The 20,814-nt window shown below is 37.1% G+C and overlaps 1 protein-coding gene across 1 annotated transcript in view; it reads right to left on the reverse strand.

Annotated features, from left to right (window-relative positions):
• LOC132109500 (glypican-3) overlaps positions 1–20,814 on the reverse strand; it is a 129,344-nt gene that overhangs the window by 22,971 nt on the left and 85,559 nt on the right. The window contains exon 6 of the mRNA XM_059515617.1: positions 15,442–15,553. Within this exon, the coding sequence (XP_059371600.1) occupies positions 15,442–15,553 (112 nt within the window). The remainder of the gene's footprint in view (positions 1–15,441; positions 15,554–20,814) is intronic.

The following is a 20,814-nucleotide window of genomic DNA, read 5'->3' on the forward strand; positions in this document are numbered from 1 at the left end:
ATTAAATGAGTTGATTCCTACATCGACCGCTGTTGTGTTTTGCCAAACTATAATTGCTGAAAATTCCATCGCCCCCCTCTGTCTTCTGCTTTTCCTTTAATCTTTCTACTCTGTCTCCCTCTTTTATTGATTTCCTTCCGATGTGCGGACACAAGCATGTGCTTGTTGATGCTGTTTTTTTTTTCGTCGCTGTTGTTGTTTTTGTCTACAGGAGAAAATTGAGATCAGATGGGTCTGGCTATGGATGGCTTCGCTCTGAAACAAATCATAGGGCAACAGCTTCTGACCAGCACACAGCTCTCTCTCTCTCTTTTAAATAATGGATAATTATTATATTATAACCCTCAGAAGATAAACAGCCTTACTAAACATACAAACCCCTCCATCTGTGATTTAATGTCAGCACATTCTCAGGAGGTCGGCAGGGAAAGTCATACAACATGTTCCACCAGATCTCCACACAGGCTCTATTCAGGCCTGAAACACGGGAGGCACAGACCGCCTCTGTTTGAACAAGTCCGCAGGGCCGGTTATAGCAGTGACAGAGAAACTGATTCATTTATGCAGCTTGCCCACCGGCAATGACAGGGAAAAGCATAAAACGGACAAAACACGGCTGATAACGGTGTGAAAATGAGCTCGGGATAGCGCCACCTAGGTAAACCACACTCCCTCAATGACTTGTGCTGTTCATGAAACTGAAATAACAACAACGCGCCTGTTTTCCCTGTGCGAGGAATGGGCCTTTAATGCACTCGGCTCTCTAGTTTCAACAGCATGTTTTTGGAGAGCTGCATGAGTCTAAGCCCTACGCACATTTACTGAGGGCTCGGAATTCCTTCCTGAAGACCGTTGCCCAGTAACGACGTGAGACGGGCCGTCCCCACAAACCATTTAAACTCTGAAAGCAAACAGTCATAAAGAGAAAAAGAGAGAGAGAAATGTGTATTTTAAAACAAACTCTAAAAAAGGTATAGAGAGAGAAAAGAAAAGAGAAAAGCTTCAGGACAACTGTTTGGCTGAGCGTTTGGCACTGGGTGTATGGAGAGTAGGCCGAATCGATGGAGCACAGCCACATGCCCCCCCCCCCCCCCCCCCCCCCACACACACACACACAAACACACATGTGCAGTGGCCAGCTGAGGTAGCACAGGATGCTTTGGTTTGGCTGGTTGAAGTACATTTCTGTACACTTCTGCTTTAGGGCAATAAACTGTATTGCATGCAAAGGCAGAATACATTTATTTTGCTTACCATGTTAAGAAGTTACAGCATCACTCATAGCTCACACTGTAAACAATGCTGTGTAACAGAAGAACGTGCGACAACGACTAGTATTTTGGAGTCTATTTTTGTCACACATTGTGTGCTGAATACATCAGGAACACTGAAAATGCACTATGAACTTATTTAACAACTCAGTGTTTTGAAATATACGCTTTTATGAAGCTATATAAAATAATGGAGTGAATTAGTCACCCATTGTTTGAAAAAAGAACAAATCTGTTACACAGTGATAGGCGCACAAACACTGTATTTTCAGCAAGTCAGACAACTTAAGCAGTATGTAGTCTATTCTCTAAACACTGGGTTTGATTCCTTGGTAAATGTGGCCCAGCTTCTTATGTTAATGAGATTTTATTAAGAGCAAATTTGTAAAATTCAGAGGTGGAGCTGTGGTCTGACAGACCGAGTGGATCAATACTGAATGCTGGACGATGGTCGGTTAAAATAGCTTTCAAAGGTTTGGGTTCATAAGATTTTTGAAATAAGTCTCTTATGCTCACACAGACTGGATTTATTTGCTCAAAAATACAGTAGTAGTGTGAAATACTATTACAGTTTAGAATAACTGCTTTCTTTTTGAAAATGATTTAAAATGTAATTAAAATGTAATTTATTCCTGTGATGCAAAGCTGAATTTTCAGCATCATTAGCCTACTCCAGTCTTCAGTGTCACATGATCCTTCAGAAATCATTCTGATATAATGATTTGCTGCTCAAGAAACATTTCCTATTTTTATCAGTGTTAAAAACAGTTAGGCTACCTAATATTTGCTAAATACTTTTGTGAAACTTTTTGAAAATCTGGCATCTGAGGGCACAAAAAAATCGTAATACTGAGAAAATCACCTTTAAAGTGGTCCAAATGAAGCCTTAGCATTGAATATTACTAATAAGAAATTAAGTTATGATCTATTTACAGTAGGAAATGTACAAAATATCTTTATGGAACGGGATCTTTATTTAATATCCTAATGATTTTTGGCATAAAAGAAAAATCGATCATTTTGACCCATATGTATTGCTGGCTATTGTTACAAATATACCTGTGCCACTTATGTCTGGTTTTGTGCTCCAGGGTCACATATAGTAATTTGCATAATGTAATTTGCATCTTTCAGCTGACCTTATAAAGCCCTGTGCCCTATCAAACCAACATGTAATAACTGTGGTAACAATTCCCATTGGCCAACACATGATAAACACTGATAAATATTTTCAGTTACTCAATACATTAAACCGGATATCGCTTTCATTTTCTTCAATACTGTCATATAGATCAATACTGTCAGTGTGAGAACACAATGCTATGTGTCAGATGCAGTAATGCTGCTGCTATAAAACAAGCCTGGCGTGTACTGGAGAGCCTCAAGGAAGCACAGAGAACACAAATAAAACAAAATATGCTTGATAAATCAACTGGAGGACTCCCCTCCTCCTCTTTCTCTCTGCGGTCCAGAGGCTTCGGGAACACAGAGCTCATGGAATGCAGCGGAGCTCAATGCAAAAAATGCAATTAGTGTCTGTTCAGCCATGCGATCCCTTCTTTTCCTTACTGCAGAGAACGCAAAGGAAAACTCAGCTCACAAACTCACAAAAGGCCAACACATGGCGAAGTGCTCAGCCGCGAGAGAGACGCAGTGACCACAGGCCTGTCGCTAAGCCCCACACCAGGCCTGAACTCTGCTCAGGGTCAGCGCTCAGAGCAATATAGTAATGCCACATGGCAGTTTACTGTTTAATCAAGCAGACGAGCAATGGAGCGTATAAGAGGAGAAAACTCACAGACGGGTTTCTGGAAATTATAAGACCATGACTAAACAATGATTAGCCCAGCGCAGATCTCATGCAGAAAACCTGCTGCCGCTCTGATGATATGGTCTTGTGGGTGAGTGTTGCTTTGGGGTTGCTAAGATTCTGTAAATAAAATATATATCATGTTTTTCTACATTCCCTTGCAACTTCTCGAAAACCCCTGAGGGTTTATCTTTAAACTCATTTTTGAACAATGAAAAGATATTTTTGTAGTAAACAGCACTTAAAATGTGCCTAGATTACCTCCACAAAGTAGAAAATAAGACTTTTTAATCTCACAATACAGGTTTTTGACTTTCTGACTCAGTCCTACAATACATCTCCAACACTGACAAAAAAAACAAATCCACCTACTGTGGAGAAAACATGAGAGGACAAGACTTTTTCTTCTGGTAACCACAACACACGCTGTGGGGCGGCAGTGAGCAGCTGAGGGTTGTGTATGGCCAGGGTATAAAGACCCCAGAGGGGACGGAGATAAAGCCTGTGGTTTGGCCCTCGCACTGCAGCACCATATCCAGCGTGTCACCGCTCTGAAGTGAAACCCAAACAGGGTCAGTACAGGGACACGGCTTCCCTTTACAGCAGCCTATATGTTTATGTGTCTGCGAGAGAAAGAAACCAAGAAAACCGGATGAAATGTAGCATAGACTTTTTTCCATCCTACCTCTGATTAGCATCATACCGTGTATTGGGACTGTTCAAGAGGAAAAACAAGCATGTCTGGACTTGTGCCGTAGCTTGTGGTCTGTTCATATGGTGCTCTGCATACTGTTGTACTATATATGAAACAGCTACACTTACATGCACTACAGTTCAGATGTTTGCGGTAAGATTTTTTTCTTGAGAGAGAGAGAGAAATTCCTTTTATTCAGCAAGGATGCATTAAACTGATCAAAAGTGACAGTAAAGACTATTATAATGTTACCAAAAAATGTGTGTTACAAAAGACTGCTGGTCTTTTGAATTTTCTATTCATCAAAGAATCTGGGAAGAAAATCTATCACAGTTTCCACAAAAATATTAAGCAGCACAGCTGTTTTCAACATTGACAATACTGTTTCTTGAGCAGCAAATCAACATATACGTAAGAATGATTTCTGAAGGATCATGCGACACTGAAGACCGGAGTAATTTAGCATTGGATCATAAAAATACACTGTATTTTAAAATATATTCAAATGCAAATCAGTTATTTGAAATTGTAATAATATTACTATTTTTACTGTATTTCTTTGCTCAAATACCCGCAATCCTTGGTAAGCATACATTTCAAAAACAAACAAAAAATCGTACTGATCCCAAACTTAGTTTCTAGCACTGCTGTGCTTTAAACTGGAGCACTATGAACACTCTCAAATGCTCGCAGCGCACATCGTTCTTTAGAAAAGAATCTGAATAATCAAATAAGCCTGGTGCTTAACCTCAGTGTAATTTCGTTTGAATTGTAATTTCCTACATTCTTAAAATGATTACATTATGACCTCTGCCCTACATACAGCGCTTTTGAATTTCCTCATTTATATGAATCCATCCAAAGGTCACACACACAGAAACAGCCACAAGAGTGTGTGAGGACCTTACATCCACTTTACTTGTTTTGGTTCATACTTGAGGAAAGAAGGGATAAAACCGGTACATTTTCACTGTGTGAGTCATGGAAACTTCACTACAAACCCGCATGCGCACACATTTCATGCATTACTCAACATTTATTGAATTTGAGGTGATAAAGAGGGGGGTTTTCTGGACCTTTATTCCCTTTCTGTCCCAGCATCCACTCTCACCTGTCTGAAGCAGAGGCACTCACGCAAGACACAGTACGTCTGAGACAGATGAAAGAGACAGATTCATTTCCTAGAACTAATACCTGTTGGGACAGGAGCACAAAGAGCAGGCCTCCTCTAGCGGCCTGGGTGTGGGCTTCTCCAAAGATGATTTATGAGTGTTTTACCACATTCGTCTGAATCAGTTCCTTTACAATCTACACAAGTCTCTGTACTAGCTTCCCCAATGCTGTAACAAAGCCATTTATCAAAGAAAGCACAAATGAAAGATTTGTGTTCCTTTGAACAAAGGTATCTGTTGAAGAATTGGTCATTTGAAGAAAAAAAAGGAAGGCAATGCTACACAGATTCAGAAAGGTTGGCTTCATTGTTGTTTATGTTTGTATAAAAATATGTCTGGAAGAGCTGATGAAATGAAATGTATGTATGATTTATCCCACGCTGTTCACAATAAAAAATTAAAAAAACTGAAGTCAAAAAAAGAGAAAAGAATTCACAGCTCTTTTATCTAGTGGTGTTAATGTTGGCATGTTTGCATTAAATGCAGGCGATTGTTTGACAGAGCAGTGGGAGCTAAAAGAGTTTCTGATATGAGGGCTGCTAGCTAAATCTAATTAGTGTCTGAGGACAGGCTTTGCTTGTCTTCTGCTGCAGGGCTTGACATGTTATCGCCATCCTTCCCAGAGTCATGTGGCTGAAAGCAGGGCATCTGATATCACCATCTGATTCCCAGCCCAGCATTCTCTCATGGACACACACTGTGTGCTTTAAAGCACTGGTTCTCAACTAGGGAGCCTCAGCAAACTTCCAAGAGGACTTAAAAATATTCATCCCCTCGAAAAATGTGTGCAATATATAAAGAAGATATTTTGAAGAATGTGCTGGCTGCTCTTTTCCTATACAATGTGCAAAATGCTAAATGTAGTCCACATGATTCATGTGCTACATATATATGCACAAGAGCCACACAATATGTCTGTGTGAGAATTGACATTTTTAAACCATAATCTTCCCTATTAGTGAGCTGAATAATTTTTTGGAAAAAAAAACCAGTTAGTTTCATAATTGTAATTACTGCTTGATTATACACAACACCCTAATACTAATTCAACTAGATTTTAAATTCAAGTATTTTATTTTAGCCCAAATTATGCATGTATGATTTTAGACTGCTCCAGTTATCTAGCCAAAAGAAGTTTGTGATTTTCTCTTTCTTTGTTGTCAATGTTGCTGCTTGATTAATTTGAATAACATAATAGACAGTAATTTCCCATTAAATGTCTTTTAGTATACCTCTGTATTATTCATTTCATATGTACAGGATTAGGTTATCTAATTTTATCTAAAATCCTCTTGTGTATCACATAATTCCTCAAGCTCTTGAACTATAACCTCACCTCTTTTTCTCATTTATTCAGACAGATATAAGAGTATAGTATGATCTATACAAGCAGCTTGAAAAGATCCATACATGCAGTCTAGAAATGTGTGTGTTTTTACAGAAATGTCCCAGGTCTCGCTGAAGGCTTATCTTAAGCACAGACAATAAGCAGTGCGCCACATGTGCACATGAGCGCTTCCTCCTTCCTCTTTCCTCTTTCTCGCATAATCCAACTGCTACATTATAGAGACATTGATTTGAACTGTGAGGCCCCCGTAACAAAAGGAAAAATAGACAGAAGAGACCCTATGATGACCCTGTACGGAGAGGAAACAGGAAGTGAGACCTCTGACCCGCCGAGAGGCTCCTGTTGTGTTTTCCAGCGAGGGCCGCTGATGGAGCACCGCGTTTCTCTGAGGTTCCTCTCTCGGCTCATGCTGGGAGATACGGAGTCATGAGAAACAGCACATAGAGACAAATCTCACAGAGAGCCCAGGGGAGGCTTGGGTTACACTATACAGCCTGAGAAACAACACGGCCGTAACCCTTCCACCTGTACGCCTCTCTCCCTCCAACCCAATCACATCTCAATGGACTCCGTCTACAGTGCCCATAAGGAAACAAGAATCATGTTTGTCAGGAACACTGGCCCCCAGATGTGAGGCAAGGCTCCTGGTGGGGTGACCAGGGTTACTTTCCTAAACCATAACTACTCATATAAAACCAAGCTTAAAAAAGTACATTAAATGCAAAACTAAAATGACATAAAACTATGTAAAACTACTATGTAAAACCAACCATTTAAATGTTTTTGAAAGAAGTCTTTTATGCTCACCAAAGCTTCATTCATTTAATCAAAATACAGTAAAACTGTAACATTGTGAAAATTATTACAATTCTAAAATAAATGTTTTCATTTTAAAATATATTAAAATGCAGTATTTCCTGTGATGCAAAGCTGAATTTTCAGCATCATTACTCCAGTCTTCAGTGTCACATGATCCTTCAGAAATCATTCTGAAATATGCTGATTTGCTTCTCAGTAAACAATTCTTATTATCAATATTAAAAAGTTGTGCTGCTTAATACTTTGTAGAATCATTTAAAACATTTGATATACTTTTTCGGGATTTTTTAAAGGAAGTTAAAAATAATTATATTATATTATATCTGTAACTAAAATATTTTGGATCATCATAAATGTCTTTAATGTCACTTTTAACCAATTTACTGCATCCTTTCTGAATACAGGTATTATTTTCATAAATGGCATATAGAGTATACATAATTTAAATATATATATATATATATATATATATATATATATATATATATATATATATATATATATATATTTTTTTTTTTTTAGTATATAAAAAAACCCTTTCCTTATACTTTAAATGCATTGAATTGTTTGCTTTTAATGTCTTAAATGAAAAGGTCTTGCTAATTTTAGATTTAAATGACTTTTTAAAATTCAAATATGTAAACAACCCATTAATTAATCTAAAATTAAAATGAAATTTGAAACCAATTTTAAAAACGTTTCAGCCCATCCATCCTTTATCATGAAGAAAGCACTGAATAAAGCGTGGCCTGAAACGTCTGCTCTTTGGTCTGTTTTTAAGACACTTTACACTTTTGTCACTTGGAAAATAAAAAAAACAATTTTTGATAGACTTGTTTTGGTCATATGTGGACAATTTCAGCTACCTGTTGGATTAAAACTTTTCTTCTTTTTGTTCTACCTGAGAACTCATTGTTCTTTTTGAGCGCACACAATTCCTCTTTGATGAAACAAATTTTAAAACAATATCAAGAAATCCAAAACTACAATAATCTTGGGGGAGACACTGACAATGATAATAAACGTTATGATAAGTTTAATTTCCTGAAGAGTTTGTTTGAGCAGTTCAACATTAAATCTTCTGGCTCAACCAATGGCGTGAGACTATCTGTTTAACTGCACAGCTGTAGATGAGGTGATACAGGTGTTTGGGAACACTTCAGCCAATACATGCACTTTTGTTTATTTTGCATCCCTGAACTGATTTCTGGTCAGTCAGCGGCTCAGGAAGTTCCCTGTGTAACATTTCCATGTCATAGGAAGTCTTTCCAGCAGATCAGGATAACAAATATGTCCTGTTAGTAAACAGGTTTGCCGGTGACCATGTAAGGTGTAGCCTGTTTCTTTCTGCACAGATGAGCTCTGGTTATAGGGTAGTTGTTGGATGGCTGTGTGGTAATTGTAGCCAGTGGGGCGGCTGAAGTGGGTGGGGGCAGACTGGTGGCAGTAAGGGGCACAAAACCTCTGGCCTGTGGGATGAGGGGGCTTTGCTGAGAGCACTGCTGGGAGGAGGGTCTGGGGGCTTCAGCCTCATTAGCAGCTAACTAATTGGAAGGAAAAGACCTCTCATGTGCTCAGCCGCTGACCTAGACAGCAGGGGAGAGAGGAACAGATAGAGAGGGGGATGGAGGAGAAGGAGGGAATGTGAAAACCTACTATAGAGGGAATGGCAGTGGAGAGATGTAAGAAAGTGCCCTGAGGTTGCCCGTTTCATAGCTCAGGAGACTTCATGGGGTTTCATTTAACTATCAATTTTGTCTCAGATGTTTCTTTTAAAAGTCCTTAGTGGAAATAAAAATAGACATCAATGAGACAATCAGAAACTACTACATTTTTGAAAAGTCGTTTAACTTTAACCACACTACATACCACTAATAAAAAGTGGGTAACTACAGTTAACTAAGCTTTTAAGGAAGCAAAATCTCTAAAATGAACAAACTGGCTCACAAGTTAAATTTGCCTGTACTTTACAGAACTTTGGCCTCTCTATCGCCATCTGTGGCTGAGACATGAAATTGCATGATGAATTAAAAGCAGTGATTTCTGTGTGAATCAATCTAACGGTTTTAGGTATTGTAGTTGTTTCCCTGTGATCAACATACTGAAACAGATCTGTTATTCTACTACAAGACCTGCTAACAGGAAGAAGAAAGTCCTACAACACTCGTAAAAATAAAGGAGGTTTTTGTTGTGAACCATTTTAGGTTCCTCAAAGAACATTTTAGTCAACAGTTATTAAAAGATCCAAATATTATCATTCATGACTTTTCTTACTAATGAATAAAAGTCAGAGTGGGAATAAGAAGAATAAAGTGGAGAATGAAGCAATAAAACGTAAAAGGTGACGTGTTTGAGAGCAAAAAAACATAAGAGTGAAAAAGCAGGAGGAGAGAGACAACATTAGACAGATTAAGGTTGTCGGAAAAAGAAGTCTGCATTAGAAGGACATATTTTCTAAAAGGAAACTTATCTATATGGGAGTTTTTGATGTGAGGGCCACAGCAAATCAAGCCGTTGAGAACAGAGACATGCAAAGGCCATCAGAAGAGGCGCTGGGAAGGGGGTCAAACGCAGCCCCCACTCTACTCTGGATTTATGGAGGTCCTTCTAGACTGCTTTAATGTCAGGTTTCACAGGTGTCACGCAACTTCAAACGGACCAGCATCCATGTGTGTGTATATAGATAATTTGCCTTAATATGTGTTTGTGCGTACTTAGACTCAAGCGACCATGGCACGATTTGTTTAATAACCTTCAAACTACCACCCACAGTTAAACCTCATATACTTCACAAACCATCACAGAAATTCAAGGACTCAGATTAAACCACTAAATTCCATATTATAAATACTTCAATTTATTCAATACAGATACATTTGGACTGAAGGTTGGCTGATTTTTAAAAGAAGTCTCTTAGGCTGACCAAGGCTGCATTTATTTGAATCAAAATACAGTAAAATCAGTAATATTCAAAAGAACATTATTTGTAATAAGCATTTTTTATTATTATTATGTATTTACCATCACTTCTGAAGAACATTCATGCATCCTTACTGATTATGAAAAAAAAAATGTAATTTGTAAATTTGTCAATCAGTGCCATCTTTTATCCTGGTGTAAACTTGGTTTTCATTTAGATAGAAGATTACTTGTTTATCTTTGGAGCGCGTAGACATTCATCTGCAACTGTTCCCTTTTTTAGTTCACGTCTGATGTGAAGAGGCCTTCGGAGCTTGGTACTTTTTGGTACTTTTTCTCAAGTAGATGAGGTGTGGAGTCAGCGGAAGCAGGACGTGAGGCTGCGTGCTGGAATGTGGAGCTCTGGTTTGTTTTTGCTGTCTGCTCTCCTGCCTTACCTGCGGCCCTCCCTCGCTCTCCATCTCTGCCGCTGGATCTAATTAAAGCGAAGGAGGGCTGCGGGACTGGAGTGTGTCACATACAACTCAACACAGTCAGGAAGGAGAGCGTGAAAGAAAGTGGGATTAACATGGGAGAAAAAGCATAAGAAATGCAGGGTGGAGTTCAAAGAGAGAGAGAGAAGAAGAAAGTGAGGGGAAAGAAATTCAGAGAAAAGTTTCAGTCGGGAAATGAGAGTGCGCGTAAAAGAGTTCTTTCCCATAGTACGTTAAAGGAAAAAAAAAAGGAACATCTAATTTTTCACAGAACATTCCACAAACCTAGGACAACATGAGAAGTGACATGTAATATATGCTCACCTCTCTGCCCTACACATGGTAGACACATCTCAACGCTGGAGGGAACTTCTATAATCAAAGACCAATCAGATAATTGCAGTGTTTCACCACTATCCCCTGAGCTCCGCTGGGAACAGGCTTTTTTTGAACAGTAACTCAATACCCTGGAAAGTCCAGATGGTCCTGATGACGGCACTAGCGGAAAGACATATTTTCCTAAATATGAAAATCTAATTTAGCAATATGCGTAAATTAAACTATACATGTGAGGTCGATTTTCTAGACCTCTGTTCTTGGTACTCCAACAATATAGGCTCCAGTAAAGCTCCGGTAAAAATGGTTACATCTCTGCATTTATCTCCATAATGTCACCAAAAAAGCTATTTTTTTTCAGTCAGATTATATCTACATATCAGATAACTTATTATAGCTTTATTCAAATCAACAAATCAACACTGATATGTTTGGCCTTACACCATGTCCTATCCAGGCTCAACGTGTTTTTTTTCTGTCAGCTGCTGGTTCCTATTTCACGCTAGCTAGCCTCAATAAATGTATAAACCTTAAACCTCTAATATATTCTGATTGTGCAGCTTTTTCGTTTTCATTCTGGATGGACAAATTACTTATGTCTGTCTGTGGAAGTTTTAGAAGATTTTTTAGCCATACACTGATCTGAGGGATATTTATTAAGGTTAATTTTTAAGGGCAAACTGGAGATATTGTGGTTTAACAACTCCCCTCAAAAAAGTAAACTGTCCACAAATGACGCACTATTCTTGTATAAACACGAAGAGACGCTGCAGACTTTACAGATCAGCACGAGTGAATGTTTGACAGTCGTGGGAACAAACACCAACACGCATGAAGAAAGACGGAGGGTGTGTGCTATATGAGCTCCATCTCTGAACATCTCTGCCATTTCCGGCAAGCAGAAATACTGTAGATGTCTGATAAACACTATGCACTGTTACTATACAGTAAGTGTAGGGTATGAATTTAACACTTGCCAACCCGAATCCAGAGGCTGTTTAAAAACCTGCTGCACAATCACATGTTTTTATGTCACATTTACTTTTTATCCTCAGTAAAATATGTATGGGTTTGTTGCAAATCATGATATTTGGGGCTCCTTGGCATTATGGCAAAATGTGAAACCCCTGATCAAATATCTAGGATAAAGCTTCAGCACTGCTAATGCGCTAACTCACTTACATTTAGGCCTGAGAATCATGTTTAGGCATGCAGATAAGAACACACAGACGCTTTGAGCACTTGCCCAGTTGGAATAGCTTGAGCACCAAGTCATTTTTTTCATTTATAGAGACGAGCTTACTCTAAACTTGGCCCCGCGCAGCCATTACATCAGCTGCATTAGGCGTGAGAAATCGGGGTCTGCAGAGCTGAGGGAGGGTAAAGTTTTGTCTTTTGGTGTTCAATGCACTCCCCGGTGTCACTCTTTCAGAAGAGGCCCATCTCTAGCACTGCTACACTAACACACTTTGGGACACAGGATTGTCATGCTATATACCCCGGGAACAGAAATATTTGAAACACTGTTAAGAGCTTTCAAAAACCTTATTGCTCCATAAAATCAAATGGGTCTACACCCAAAATGTTTTATAGAACTCCAACTGCTGGAGAACACTTAGAAAATGTAGCTCATACTAACAAGCCTCCCAGGCTAGAAGATGAGATCTTGGCTTTCTGAAATGCTAGGAAAAGTCTGATATGAGTGTGCTGTCTGTCCGCTCTGGGAAACAACTCAAACCCCCGGCTATTGGAAACAAATGAGAACACACATTAACACGGTGCCAGATAACACCAGATGTAAACTATTATCACAGGGCTAAGTTAAACTGAACATGTTTGAGTTTCTGCTGGTGAAGTAAAGGAAACACTACCAGTCGCACTAAAGCTTCGTTCACATTGACATAATCGAGGGAGGTCAGGAGACAGACGTGTCATGGAGAGTTAGTATAAAATCAGTTCTCTTTATGTTAGATTAAATTTTATAGGGGAACGTTTTAAATATAAAGAGCAGCAAACATAAACACGATGAGAGGGATTATCAATGCATGAACCAAAAACCATTGGTAGAAGCTGTTTCTTTGCATAAAGTTCAACTTTTCTCAATTTGTAGACTCACTGGAGCTCCATCTCCATCAACTCAAACTGAACATAAATGATTAAACAATGAATAATTTATGATTGATTTAAACAATCTCTGTTGTGGTGAAAGGGGCTTAATTAGTGTATGTTTCGGATTTCTGTGAAATCGGCTAGCGCTGTTGCTTATGCTGTTGGAAATTGTTGTGTCTTGTCCTGCTCGGTCTCATTAAGGACAATGTGTACTGATTTGACTACACTACTATTTTTAGAGAATGTCATAGTAAAGATATCTCATACATGCAAACAGTTTAATCAACAACCCACACAAACATCTTATCCTACATGACTGTACTTGTGAGGTCCTCACTGTTCGAAAAAAGCCTCACTAATAAAGTGAAACCTGTTGAACACAGTTGAACCTGTTTGAACTCACTAGTTACAAAAGCTTATAAATTAGTTGGTCAAAACATGTAACTAACCTAAAGAAAATAATACAGTGAAACAAACATGCATCTACACATTTGTTTATGTGTTTATAGGGGCCACAGATGTGTGTATATACATAGAGGTCTTTTAAAATGCACTTTCCATTTGCCTACCAGACATGAACAGCACTGACATCATACAGTCACCAGATCTATATCATCTGTGTGTGTGTGTGTGTGTGTGTGTATAAACACATACATCAGCATGAGGTTTACACCCATGCTGCTATTCAGAGCAGCTGCACAATTTTAAGTGTGACATTGCTTAATTATGTTTTTTCCTCTGTTTCTAATACACATGACAGAATACAATGTTGGTCTAGGGTACATCTTCATTTTGATTGTGTGCGAATTATTGTTATGTACATAAATTACGTGACGTGTGTCTTGAAACAACAGCTGGACACTTCACAGGAGCTGCGCAGGAGGAAGAAAGCAGATGGGAAGAAGGTCACAGTGAGTCTTTCACAGAGAAGAGAAGAGAAGAGAAGAGAAGAGAAGAGAAGAGAAGAGAAGAGAAGAGAAGAGAAGAGAAGAGAAGAGAAGAGAAGAGAAGGTCTGTTTGTTGAGTTACTGAGAAAAAGAAGACCTGTCCCATGGCAGACGTGACCTACAGCTCTTCTCCACTCATCTGAGCCGCTCTGATGTCTCTGTGGTCTGTTTAAACAAGAGCTAATCCGCTCACATGGGGCCATTGAGCATGGGGCCGCAGTGGGTTTCTATAACACACAAAACGACATGCAAAGCAACACGCACACGACTAAATAAACATGATTAAATAAAAATATGGAGTTGACTAGTAGTATTAACAGAGAAAATAAAGCAGACCATCTAACTACAAGAAACAATCTATGATAAAAACAAAAAAGGAACACACAAAATAAAATAGGACAAAGCGGAAACAAACAAAAAATTGTTTTTAACAAGTAGTAATAAAAAACTAAATAAAGCAAACAAAACAAAACAAAACAAGGCTATAATAAAAAACAACAACAAAGCAAACCAAAAAAAGCAGTTTTAAAAAATAAAATAAAGCAGAACAAACAAACAAAAAACAATACAATTCAATACAAAATGTAATTAAATTAAATAACTGTCTTTGAACTTAAATTTGAAATTAGGAAATTAGAAATGTGAGAAAACGAATAAAAGGAATAAATGACAAAGGTCTCATTTATTTTTATCCAAAGTTGTTTTTTTTAAACATCTCTTTCACCAATTTCACTAAATCCCTCCCTGTACCTGCCTTTAATACTTTGTAGTATTGTTGTCTCTTCTTGCTCGTTGTATTCCTTATAAACTGCTTCATATTAAAAAGAGTAAATTAATAAATGTATTGGAATGTAAATGGGAAAAATCAGGGCTAAATGTGCCAATAACACACACACAGATTTGGACTGAGCTTTACTAACTGTTGCCTATAGCCATTCACAATGAGGTTGCATTGCAACATACATTTAAACCCAGCCAAAACCACACATCCTGCAGGTAGAGAGGAAGCACGGAAAGAGGTGTTCTTTAGATCGCCCGGTGAACTTCCTGTGGATGAGCCAGATGCTGTTCTCTCAGGATTACCAGAGTATATACACAGAAAACCCTAAACGGTCAAATATCACTGTGGGATCTCGGTCACAATAGGGAACGAACTGAACGTGAAATATAAGCAGACACACCCTGACTCACACACACACAGTCAAGGTGATATGACACGCAGCTGTTGTTTTTGAAAGGCAGGCAGGAAGAAAGTGAAAGAAAGCCTCTGCTTTGTCTGCATTAGTGTACAGATACCGGCAGCCCCTATCACACATCCTGATAATCTAAAAGACAGCACTGCCATAAAAAAGAGTGCAGACATGTACATCTGTGTGTGTGATGACAGGCAGATGGTTATGACAGAGTTAAAGCAGAGGTGATGAGTTTATGTATGTCTGTATGTCTGTGTGATTATTGACAGCATGGCAGCATATGATTATGTGCACTGTGAAGTTCACATGTAAAATAGTGTGTGCATGTTTTCAGATAAAAAGTAAGTCACCTGATTGATGTGTTTGAGTTTGTCGATGATCTGGCTGATGACGGGTTCAGGTGGTTTTTGTCTGGATTCTGAGCCGTGTGGATGGACTTTCTTCAGCCCTGGACCAGGAAACCTGCAAAATATAGACACAAATGTCCATTAGTCACATTAAAAACAAAATGACAGGTTTTAATGCACTCTGTTCATGAACTGAAAGTGATATATGGAGTTATTGCACCTTTACTACAGTAAATATTTATTGGGTCATTTCATTTTTAAAATACAATTTCTATGTAAGTACACACATTAAATGAGAACTGGTTCTCAAATGACTTACCTGGTTAAATAAAGGTTAAATAAAAAATTAAGGTCTTGGCTTCAAAAGCAATTAACATTTAAACTGTTACGGACTAGGAAAAAAAAAACATTTAAACAAAAATTACTACAACTGCCACACTACAATATATAATATTATTTAAGTTTATACGTTTTCATATTGTGTATTATATTCCATTATATTTTAAAAAATATATACTTTTAGAAATAACAATTTTTTTTTTACATTTATAATACAAATGTATATGATTTTACTTATATCCACTTGTTTACCCAAAGGCTACAGCAAAAATACAAACAAATTTAAATTTTGAAATAATAATTTTGGTTTAAAAGAGAGAATTCACAAACAATATTCTGAGTTAGGACAATTTTGAATCTCATGGGTGTCAGAAAGCAACATACAAAACCACTGCTAGAGAAAACAATTGTGTAACTCATTTTAATAATTGATCATTTTATATCATTCACTTTTCAGCAGCAGTTCCTGGTTTTCAAAGGTATTTGACCAAAGCTGAAGTGAATGACCACACGAATATGAGCACTAAAATTGGCCTCTACTGCCACCTAGAGGCAAACATGTGACCATAGGAATTTCATATGAGCAAAAATGAAACACAATAAGCCTTTAAATTCATTTTAACGTTCAGCAAATTAATTAAATAATGCCTCACAAGGACATTGAAAGATTTCAAATACACTACATGGCTTAAAACAAAAAATCGAATAGTTAGTCTAATTCTGCATTATGCTGTTTTGTTGTAGCTTTTTTTAGATACACAGATACACACACTTAACCCAACAGTAAAACAGCACAACTGGGTCAGACAAGTGCTGGCATCTGAATGTTTCTGAGCAACTGGAGCATATGTTGGGCATCATCAACTGCTAAAAATGTGTGTGTGTGTCTGCGCTCAAGTGTTCCCCGATCCCCCCGGGCCCCTTGGACTCATGTTCCAGTTAATTACTCCCTATTAAAAGCTAATTAGTGTTGAAGCACACGGGCACATTGGTGCAAGCACTGTGGCGACAGAAAGACAGTGAATGACAGATCTGATACCGTCACGACACCAATCTAGACTTATCCACTAAAGCCCATGCTCATCAAGAACATACACTCTACTTTCTGTTTTGTTTTTCAGTAAAAAAGTATATATTTATGTAAAATATATGTAGGCCTACTTTATATAGATTTTTACAAACTATTTAATTTTAACAATGTATACAATAGTAATAAAATATACTAAAATAATTATGCTAACTAATTGTGCATATAAAATAAAAATAAGATTTTTTCTCTTCCTGCACTGTATATGAATAGTATTTTCTTTGTTTTTATTTACTGTATTTATGTCATATTGTGCAAATAGAAATCTAATCTAATTCTTGAAACTAAATAAAACTTTATTAACTCTTCTGTATTATATGTATTATATCAACATGCATTATTATATGTTGTTTTTAGCATTTTTAAGGATGTTTTGACTAATAAATAAATGAAAACTCAGATTTTTGCAGTACTGTGAGCTTTTAGATGTATGAGCCAAAGATATGACCTCATGCTCCATTCTTAGCAATGACATAATCCTGAACAATTCTATCCAATCATCTTTCACGGCACCTTATTTTACATGCACTGCTTATTCATTAAGCCAAATTACATTTCCATACTTATTTATTCTCCTTATTACTCCCGATGGCAGCTCACCTCCCGCTTTTAATTATCACATTAATAATACAGACATGAGCTCCATTAGAAGGAGGAGATCAGAAGACATGGGCAGCTTTTAATGGAGGATGAGATTAGCTGGAGCTTCACGCATGAAGTGTCCACCTGTGTGCTGAAAAGAGTCGAGCAGCATCAGGTCAGCTCCGTCCTGCGTGCCTGAAAATCGCTTTGTTCTGATTACTATGGTGGGTGTTTGTGGGGAAACAGTGGGAAGATACAAAATGAATCATACTTTAATGCAGAAACGTAATGGGTAGCTCAGGTGAGAATGCTTTCAGCACAAAAACATCTTATGCATTTTAATTAGACAGATTTTAAACGAAAGAAAAGATTCAGTTCTATTTGGCCAATCACACTGCAGCACTGAAATACTAAACAATATACTAGAAATATTATTTGAAACTTTTAATTGAATATCCAACAGGTATTCTCTTGATTTACACAAATTAAATAATGGGTTAAAAATTTTATTCTGTTCTTGTGGCTTATGGATTTGATCTGAAGCTGATTTTAGTATTTAAAGATTTATATAAAACTTCTATCTGATTCTATTTGACATTTATAATAACAAGAGATGTACTCTGCATGAATGATGCCATTCAGATGATTACATCTCAATTTTGACTTTAAATGGATACCAGAAATACACTACTGTTCAAAATGGATTTACTTGATCAAAAACAGCAATATTGTGAAATATTATTACAATTTAAAATAACCGTTTTCTATCTGAATATATCTGAAAATGTAATTTATTCCTGTGATGGCAAAGCTGAATTTTCAGTAGCCATCACTCCAGTCTTCAATGTCACATGATCCAGAAATCATTTGAGTGAAAGAACTGCATTCATGTTAACTGTCATACTGCATAATTAAACATTATTCAAAACAGACAGAATGCTGTTGGCTTTTTCTGCATGTTATAATGTAAAATTGACTTCATTTTATCTTTATGACAACATTATGATTCCTGAGAAAACAAAAATAATACACCACAGGCTTTATGGTACAGCGGGAGCACAGGCAACCCAACAGCTACAACAGGAAATGACTAAACACCCTGTGGATGTACAGTCTGGGCCAGCTACTCATGCTGAACCTGCTCAGACTCATGGCCCTACTGCGCACCCCTCAGAGATCCAACATGCCCCACTGCCCAAACCCGCTGGAGACCGCACGAATCAATCACGAGCATCTTCAGCATCACGAGCTGACTGAAAGAGAGGGGGTTACTGAGCAGGAGGAGAAGCATTCTGGGAAATATCCACCAATCTTCACCTAAATTTAAAGATTTCACCAAGTTCAATTAATTGTGACCCTGGACCACAAAACCAGTCTTAAGTCGCTGGGGTATATTTGTAGCAATAGCCAAAAAAAAAAAACATTGTATGGGACAAAATTATCAATTTTTCTTTTATGCCAAAAATTATTAGGATATTAAGTAAAGAACATGTTCCATTAATATATTTTGTACATTTCCTACCATAAATATATCAAAACTTAATTTTTGATTAGTGATATGCATTGCTAAGAATTAATTTGGACAAATTCAAAGGCGATTTTCTCAATATTTTTATTTTTTTGCACCCTCAGATTCCAGATATTCAAATAGTTGTCTCTCGGCCAAATATTGTCCGATCCTAATAAACCATACAGCAATGGAAAACTTATTTATTCAGATTTCAGATGATGCATAAACTTTATGGTTTTGTGGTCCATGGTCACAAGCCTGTCTGCCACAACCTCCTTTCAAATGAAAAGACGAAGAGGTGAAGTGATGTAGGAAATAACAGTGATTCCTAACCTCTTGGAGTACTTATACAAATTACGACCTTTAATAATATTATTAGGATTGTCATAACATTGTTAAGCAGTTAATTAACTGCTTCACACATCCTGCTACTTTTTAAGGAAAGAAAACAAAATAACAGGCCTATGTTTAGTCAATTTGTGTGGATCACACTTACTGTACAAAATAAGCGCATGTGTAAAAACAGCGGAAGATTTCTGTGACACTGCTGCTTAATCTCACTCACACGCATGAGTTTAACGCTTTTCCTATTTTCTTCACATAAAATGTCTCAGTCAATCAAGCTAATATAAGTTTTAGTGGCACATACATTTTTTTTATTTAAGTCTAATTAATTTGATAAGCAAAGTGGAATAAAGTCTAATTATTTTGAGAATAAAGTCAAAATATTTTTAGAATAAAGACAACATTATGAGCATAAAGTCAAAATATTTTCAGAATCAAGTCAAAATTATGAGAATTATGAGAATATTTATATTATGAGAATGAGAATGAGAATTTATATTATGAGAATATTTTAAGAATAAAGTTGAAATATTTTGAGAATAAAGTCAAAATTACAAAAATATGTCGACATTGAGAATAAAGTAGAAATTATGAGAATAAAGTCAAAATATTTTAAGAATAAAGTCAAATTATTTTGAGAATAAAGTTTAAATATTTTGAGAATAAAGTCAAAATTGTGAGAAACTTGAATTATTTTGAGAATATTCAAAATATTTATTTAATGTGGCATGACAGATCGCTGTATTCACCTCATGTGAATTAATAATTTTTCTACTTTATTCTCAAAATATTTTGACATTATTCTTGTCATTTTTTTCTCAAAATATTGTCTCTTAATCTTAGTTTTTTTATTATTCCACTAAAATGCTGTCATAGTTTTTCACCCACAGAATTTATTGCTTTTTATTTTATTTTAAGTTAACATATAATATGAGGAACAAAATTCTGGTTTGTAGTCGATGAGGGGCTACTTTAGTTTAACTGAAGGGCCTGTGGGAGCACATAAGACAAAAACGGTTAAGAAACACTGGCTAAAAAGGCAGATTTTCAGGATGCTGAAATTGATTCTCTAGAAGGCAGAAATCTGTGCCAGAGTTTTGGTGACTTGATCCTTGACATCGAGGGCTCCTCTGCACTCCCTCCAGCACGGGAGAAAAACTCATTTCAAGCAAACACCAGGGATGCTGGGAATGAACTTTACAGTCAAATCATCTTTTGAAGCGACTGTTCATGAAGTAACATTCTAGCCGTTTGTATTTTGTATGAAAGAATGATCAGCAATGTAGTTGTAGCTGCTCAATGTGTTTGTGTGACGGTGGCATTTAATGAATTTTCTTTATGCTTAGACATTTTTGAGTCAACTATTTGATCTATCAGGGTCACATAAACAGTGATATTCTTTGGCACAATCAAGATGGCTTCCTTCCCAGCACAGAATGTGAAGGATCGCTCTGTCTTCAATACGTTGCACAAAATGAGTCTGAATGCATTCCAGAATTAATTATGATATTTC

The sequence above is a fragment of the Carassius carassius genome, chromosome 29 (assembly GCF_963082965.1).
Source record: "Carassius carassius chromosome 29, fCarCar2.1, whole genome shotgun sequence".
Classification (NCBI taxonomy): Eukaryota; Metazoa; Chordata; class Actinopteri; order Cypriniformes; family Cyprinidae; genus Carassius; species Carassius carassius.